We start from the raw sequence: 8022 nt of genomic DNA on the forward strand, positions 1-8022 counted from the left end.
TTCACAGGTCAATGTCATATAGTTCCTTTTATGGTGCATTGAACAGGGTCAGAAATATCACTGTATTAAATCCAAAATTGTAACTTGAAAGCAAGCAAAGAAAGTTTATTGTAGTTTTCATCATGCAAACCAAAGCATGATCAGCAACAGCAAGAACTTATAACTTACTGATCTGATCATAGTATGAGATTCAAAGGAAAACTGGGTAAAAGCAACCATTTCAGAAACCCCTCCCCTAAACTAGACAGCTACATATGGTAAATCTGGGGGGTCGAACTGAGAAACTTAAATAGGCTTCTTTGGATTTAGCGGATTAGCTGCTAAAAGTTCTCTTCAAACATATGTCAAGAACTTCAAACCTACATTAAGATTATAAAACCATACAAGTAAAAAAATACTTTTTTTTATAACAGTACTTGTGCAAACTTGGTGCCTATCTTCATCTTCCTGTAATACCTAGGAAGACCTTAGGCAAGGACTGAGTACTAACATTAGGTCAGGTTTCAACACCATGTACTAAAGGAAGTACATCAGTCTGCCTTTTCTGAGGTTCAGCTATGCAACAGCTTCACTCTAGAAGCTGAAACAGATGGAAAAGCCATTATTTCAGCTTTATGAAAACACAAGAATAATTTCCACACACACCTCAAGTTTTCTAGAATCCATTTGAAACCAGTTACTATTTATATATCTAGCTAGAGTTCATTCAAGCTTCTTCTCTTTCTTGCCAGTAGGGCTGACACTGCATATGCTCTTCCCTTCAGAGCTTACAGCTATGAAGAATCATTGCACATATTCCTTTTTATTACTAAATTTAAAAGGCTGCACAGAGACTTGGGGATGGTTCATCCCCTTGGCTAAGATTTAAAAAAAAAAAAAAAAAGCATGGAGCTGACCATTTTCCATTACCTTTTTTTTTTTAATTTAGACATAACCTATCAGCATGTCATTTACTTTGGTATACTTATACTTCTGTCTCCCTCTAAAGGGAAATTTATTAAGATTTGCTAATAAGACTATAAACCTTAAATAGTTGTGCCTTTGTAGAAGAAAATAAGTAGCTTTCCAGACTGAGAAGTAGAAGTATCCCAGAGGCTACAGAAATCCTGCCAGTCCCTAACTTCAAGAGGTAGAGAAGCAGAAACTGCACGATTTCCAATGTTAAACCCACCCATTATGAAAAAAAGGACAAAGGGAAGCATGCTGAACATCAACTAGTGTAATTCTTCAGGAGTGCATGTGCAATTGTCTTGGCTGAATTTTTAAAGGGCTATCAGCTCTCCTTGACAGTGATTGCAACAATTGAAGGTTACATCTTCGTATCTTGTATATGGGTGAAACCTTCCAATACTCTTCTTTGAGGAAAGGAAGGAAGATGGTGAAGCCTCAGAAAAAGAAACTTCTGTTGATGTTTCCGGACGTGCAGCTGGATCCAGTACACGTAACATCTAAGGATGAAAAAATTGAGACTGAAAATATTTCTGTATTGTTTAATGGTTTTTTTCCTTCCCTAACAGCTAGGAAGGATTTCTGCTCAAAAGCAACTTTTCATTTTTTTTCCAAGTTGAAATATCTATCTATCTGTCCAGAACCTCAATATAAAGATTGACATGTATCAAGAGTTCTTACCATTTCAGCCATTTTCTCAGCAGGGGTATTGCAAAACTCCACACTTGTTGAAGTCTTTTTTGGACTGTTGGTGCCAACATTTCCCAGAAGATGTGAGCTCACAGCTTTGGCTAGCTTACAGTTCACAGCTGCTAGCTCTGTTGTAGTGTAAGGCTGGGCACTAGGGTAATATGTCTGTTGTCTCCCCCATTGAAGAGAGACCATGAGCTCCTCCAGCAGCCTGTGCAGGAAAGAAAGAAGCAGGATTAGTGGGCTTTGTACTCTATACTGTATAATCAGCACACAGCACACTTAAGAGGAATTGTCTCTTCCCAAGACTTACTGCACAAGCTAAATCTTCACCAAAAAAAGTGTTTAAAAACAAGGAGACAAACAGCCTATTCTCCAAGACCTCACCAAAACACTACTTTAATAATGTTAAAACTTATTTGACATATGGCAGAATAAGCACTAAAAAGTCCACGTAGGTAGAAGAATCTCTGTGTTTTGGAAGGAGACAGAGGAGACTTGAAGTCAAGACAGTAAGTGATTAAATCAAGAAAGCCTAAGGATATGAGTGATGTCAGTTCCACAGTTTATTACCCCTAAGACTTCACACCTCAACAGAATGGAGAAAGAATTACGTTACTTTTGCTCTTTCAGGTCTAAGACTGAAAAGTAATGATACTATACATCAGCATAATTAATTTTTGTTGACTATCACTGAAACAGGTGAAAGTTATTTGATGCTTCTCTGGCCTAGAATAAACTGGCAAAAATGAAGTTGGCACAGAGGTAGTCTGGATTAGAAAAAAACCATACTTCTGTGTATCAATCATCTCCTGACGGAACTGATCACGTTCATTTAGCAAGTCCTGGATTGCACTTTGGGCATCCCTGGTTTGACGCTGAAGAATTGCTCTGGTATTAGTTAACTCATCAGCCATAACCCTGCAAAAGAAATCTACAGTCAGTAGTGTAAGTGAACAGTTTGGAAGTCACCTTTGTTCTACTACAGATCATCATCTGTCAGTTCAAACTGAGGATTAAGCTGCTGTTCTCTCTCCCCTCCCCCATACAGAGCCTGTATCAACCTAATTACAAAGGACAGGTATTAAGAATAATTTCAACTCCAGTCAACACAAGTGCAAAATTCTGTTTTGACTCACTGAGTTTAAACAATTTTAGGTCACTTAATACAGATCTAATGACAGACATTTCAAAATACCTTTAGTAAATGAACATGGTTGACAAGAATACTGTGAAAGAAAAAGCTGAATACATTTTTGTTTTACTAACATTTCTCACAAGTATTCTGTAATCACATCTGTTCACACTCATCTCTAAACATAACAGCTATGGCTACAGGCTGCATTCATTTACCTCTTTGCCTTTCTCAGGGGCAATAACTAGATACCAGATAAAAGTGTTTAAGAGCTACAAACGAGACAGGTGTTGTCACATTTTGCTGTTGCCATGAGGCTTGGCACTGACCCCTCCAGCAGGCATTTCAAATGCCTGTGATATTCCAAATGCACAAACCAGAATGACATTTAAAAATCTGAGATAAAAATGAACCAGATTGTTGCAATATTGAAGAGTGTTACTCTAAGCACATTGCTGGGACTCACATCCCTGACCTCAGAACTCCTATTAATGCTAAAAAAAACAAGTTAGGATAGTAACTCTTGCTTAGCTAGGACTTGAAAGTACTTACCATTCACCCAGTATGCTGAAACTTCTTAAGACCAGCAAATTAAAGGGAGGAAATTGTACTCTATTACCACTTCCTTCAAGCAGCAAGGTCTTTTGTAATATGCGCTAAGCATCATAATTATAATTCAGTCAGTTATATCCAAGCACAGTAGAAAATTAAAAATCCTACAACACTATTTACAGTTAAAAGTCCAATTCATTGTCAAAGGATATTCTGACTTTCAGAGCAGCTTTTATGGTTACAGAAGTCAAATAACAATGGGATTCTGTGCAGTAACACAGTGTTTGATTAAGAGATTGCCCCCACTCTTTTTTCCATACTAGAGCCCTGAACCACTCTAAGTGGAGCTTTTAACCACATCAGTTTCTTCACAAATTGATGACTGTATCAATACTGGGGGTTGGGGATGAAAATCAAGCTAATTACCTTTAAGAAAAGCCAGGACTGGTGCCCTGGAAGACATTTTTAAACCCTAAACTGCACACAGTTTATCAGAATTAAGAACTTCTCTTGCTATGTTAGCAAGAACTGTAGCTGAGATTTTAGGAGGTTTGGGACTCACTGTATAACCTTTGAAAAGTAGGACTATTCAGATTTACAAGGAGTTTACTTTCTTTATACCTTTGTTGTATACTCATGTGTCATAGTAGATGTCAGTACAGCTGTTGTGGCTGTCCTCTGCATATGTAAGCGCACTGCAATGAGTGCATGTGATGAAAGACTGAAAGAGAATGCTGTTATGACAGCTCTGTGAGAGGCAATACCTGCTTGCTAGGAACTTGCTTCGCCACACGTCACATTGGATAGACATGCGCTCTAATTGTTCAGACAACTGAGACATATTCCGGCCCAGGACTTCATTTTCTAGGATGAGCTGATTTTTCTCACGAGCCATCCGTTCAAAGTGATACTGCAGATCGTCCCCCACAGAAGCAACAAGCAATTTCTTCAGCTCCCGATTGACCTGGAATTAGACCAGACTCTCTTGTGACTATCAGCAGAGAATAAAACAATTCCTACTTCCAGAATACAGTGCAAATTACTGTAAATTGCTAACAATAAATTGCCTTTCTCTTTACAGAATGGGATGCATCCAGGCAAGCATAAACATTTGAGCCTAATGCATGTTTAACGTATCCTTCTTTAAACTCTAACAGATAAAAAGAGGAAGAATGAAAACCTGCTACAAGAAACACAGTTTCAGTAGTATCCAACTCTGGAATCAGTAAGATAAAGGATTAGACAAGACATCCACAGATACATTATATAGAAAATTATAGTCACCCCTTTCTATAGCGTAACATTTCTCATTAGTGGTTGAGAAACAAAATCTTTTCTCATGAAAGGATTCATTTCCCTGCAGCCCCCTAATGTGTTTCTCCCAGCTTCAAACCTTTGATTCTTTTATCTGTTGTCAGAGAAGCAGGACTCGATTACTTTGATGTACTTCTACTCTGTATCTTAGCTGGTAAGTTCAAAAAGGAAACTGTATGTTTCAAGGCTAGAGTGTCATAGCAGTTCTCTTTGGTCACATTCACAAACTGCTTATATAAACCAAAACAGTTCAGCTGTGTGAGAGAAAATACCTTTAATTTCTTACCTCTGTCTGAATACGCAGCTGATTAGAGAGACCTTCCTTATCCTGTAACAACCGCTTTTCTGAATTTTTCAGCTTTTCAATTGCATTTTTAAGCTCTATCCGTTCTTTCTTGGGATCTGTGGCTCCATCCGACTGATGGAACGTGTCTCCTTTATGTCCCACAGATTTAGCTACCTTAGCATTTTTAGTCGGAACAACATGGGTGATGGCTGCTTTGGGGACTAATATACGAATAGCTTCAATTTCCACTGATTTGTCAGCATGTACTTTCCCCAGCTGCAGAACTCCAGGACTCAGGGAAGAGGCTGTCTTTTTATGTGGGCTGTGGTGGATGTGATGGTTCGTAGTGTTGGCTCCAGTAATTACTTCCACCGATCCAGCTGTCTGCTCCATTTCCATGCCATCGCCAGGTCCTCGAATGGGTGATGAGCCCTCATCAACTATAATTTAGAAATTGTGGAGGGAAAGTTTACCACCTTTCAACTTGGTTATAGTCTCACTGTAACTATTCCTTAATTTCTGTACTTCAAAGTTACAGATTTTAATTGTACACTGCACGTGTAAAATAGTCTTTTGCAGCAGCAATTATCAAGCACAAGTCAGAGAAGTCATAGAATGGTTTGGGTTGGAAGGGATCTCAAAGCTCATCCATTCCCCTGCCATGGGCGGGGACACCTTCCATTAGACCAGATTGCTCAGTGCCCCATCCAACCTGGCCCTGAACATTTCCAGGGATGGGGCATCCACAACTTCTCTGGGCAACCTGTTCCAGTGCCTCACAACTCTCACAGTAAGTTCTTACTCAAATGTGCATTCCTCATTAAAACTAACAGTACAAGACACAAACATTGATCTGAATTGCATTAATTTATATTTCATGCTGCCACACAAGATTAAATGCAGACACAAAAAAGAACTTGCATGGAAAAAATTCTTGACAACATTACTCATAGGCTGAAAGCAAAATCAGGTTTTGGGAGCTGACAGAATCAGAGCAGTTTCATTTTAAAAGCAAGAAGTAAATGAAAAACAGCTATTAGCTAGACAGCTGCTGACACCTTAAGAAGTTTAGCAGACTTTTAAGTACTAACACGTGTCTTTAGCTGTCCAAATGAAGGTTTAAGAAAAGTCAACAAGCCAGTTCTGCTCCACTTCTAATCAACAGACACCAGTATTCCCAGTAATGCTGCATTCTGCTCTACAGTCCCCAATATGCACATTTACATTTTTATTTAAGTTCACTAAGTTTTCAGCCGAATGAATTACTATTGTAGTAAAGTTTCCTCACAGTAGGTGAGAGACAGAAAGTTTCTGAGAACATGGCTACCACACTGCTTTTTTCCTCATACTGCAGGCAGTAACATGAGCCTGTATCCTCTATCCAAATAATGGATTTCAAAAATGCTGTGGTAACACCATTATATTGCCCTACTTTCCAGTTAGCTGAATCAGTACCAAAAGGTTCTATACACCAGAGGAGCACTGGCAGATAAGTATACAGATGGCAGTACCAGTGACAAGCTTATTTTTCAATACAAAGCTGGATTAGAAAAAGTAACATTTAATTACTGTTCCATCCAGGCAGCTCTGGTTTTCACTGCAATAATGAAGTCACAGAATTACTTCCTCATAGCTACAGAAAATGAATAAGTTTAAATGAATGGAGCCTCGCATACAGCATAACTTGTATTTAGAATTCCAGTTAAAAGCACTTTTAGCCCAGCCTACTTAGATGTCATATGAACAACCTACCTTTTTCTAGAGACGTCATTTTCTCTTTAGCAGTCAGCTCTTCCTAACTAGGTAAGTCTGAGGAAGAAATGAGGAGATGGGTGGAAAAAGTCTTTAGCAATGTAACAGTGACAGTTAATCTTGGATTATCCTATTTTCTAGTACAACCTCTAAACTCCAGTTCAGTAGCAAAGTAAAAACCCATCCAAAAACAAAGGAAAACACTCCAAAATTATAAAAACTACATCAAGACCTAAAGAGTTAAAAGGAAAAGGCTGTGACACTTCTAGCACTTGTTTCTTTTTTCATTAAGAGCTGCACTTCAACTTCTTTCTCTTGCTCCTCATCCAGCTCCTGTTTCCATGCCCCAAATTTCTCTTTCTCGTCTCCCTCCTTTTTTCAGTGAGCCCTCATCTTACCCCTTAAAATCGTGTAACACTTTCAGAGTACAACTACATAACCATGCAAAGGTAACCTAACCACAGAACCACAATGGAAATCCTACACTGAGCTTCAAGCAGACCAAGAGGTGAGGAGGAAACAATGGTAACTGCACAGTTGCACAATTGCTTTAGTCCTGCTTGCTAAACACAGCTTTTTTGATAGTGCCAATTCTAAGCCAAAGAAATCAGTGCCCTGAGTGGCTGCACATGCTTACTCTAATAGACGAAGTCTACCACCAGCTTGGCCCAAACTACCATCCTGGCCATTCTCTCCCTTATCCACCAATGGTATTGACCATTGCCACCTTCATCCACAGGCCCACCCACTCTCAATTCTACAGGTCGCTCATCCCCTTTTCCTTGGGTCTGTCACTAACTACATTAGTTTGAGATCAGTATAACCCTATTTGGTTTTGGTTGTCTGTTGTGATGAACAGAAGACAAAAGAAACACCTTTCCCTCCTTGAGCTTTCTCAAACTATAGACACGGGAACGTCTCGCCATCTGTTGCTGCTACAACTGTAATTGCGTGTTACTCATTTAATAGCATTACGCATTAATCACCAGTGCTGTTCATTCCTTTTTGATTGAGGATCTCTACTCACTTGAGGAGAACGAGGAGGACAAAAGAAAGAGACAAGAATACTCAATAAAGGACTCGTTATGAGCATTTGGGCTTATCCGCTCCATCTGAGACCACCTGCTGACGACTCTGATCCTTCAATGTTCGCGTTACAATCCCGCCCTGTTACGTGCAGAAGCCGTGTAAGCCTCTCCACCTATCCCCCTCTTACTACATCTCCGCAGGCAGAGCTCCTTCCCTGGTTGCATCATTAACACCACGGCCCCTCCCCGCTGACGTGCCCCGCAGAACCCCGGGCCTCGCACAGCCACCGCCCCCCGCCCGCCCGCCCGCCCGCCCG

General features: G+C 39.8%; 1 protein-coding gene across 1 annotated transcript in view; it reads right to left on the minus strand.

The window, feature by feature from the left end:
- Positions 1-84: 84 nt before the first annotated feature.
- BLZF1 (basic leucine zipper nuclear factor 1) overlaps positions 85-8022 on the minus strand; it is an 8303-nt gene continuing 365 nt past the window's right edge. The window contains exons 2-7 of the mRNA XM_017834003.1: positions 6678-6734; positions 4926-5365; positions 4090-4289; positions 2431-2559; positions 1630-1849; positions 85-1448 (exon numbers count right to left, since the gene is read on the minus strand). Coding sequence (XP_017689492.1) covers positions 1263-1448; positions 1630-1849; positions 2431-2559; positions 4090-4289; positions 4926-5365; positions 6678-6696 — 1194 coding nt within the window. The 5' untranslated portion in view covers positions 6697-6734 and the 3' untranslated portion in view covers positions 85-1262. The remainder of the gene's footprint in view (positions 1449-1629; positions 1850-2430; positions 2560-4089; positions 4290-4925; positions 5366-6677; positions 6735-8022) is intronic.

This window comes from Lepidothrix coronata, unplaced genomic scaffold (assembly GCF_001604755.1).
Source record: "Lepidothrix coronata isolate B3197 unplaced genomic scaffold, Lepidothrix_coronata-1.0 Scaffold226, whole genome shotgun sequence".
Classification (NCBI taxonomy): Eukaryota; Metazoa; Chordata; class Aves; order Passeriformes; family Pipridae; genus Lepidothrix; species Lepidothrix coronata.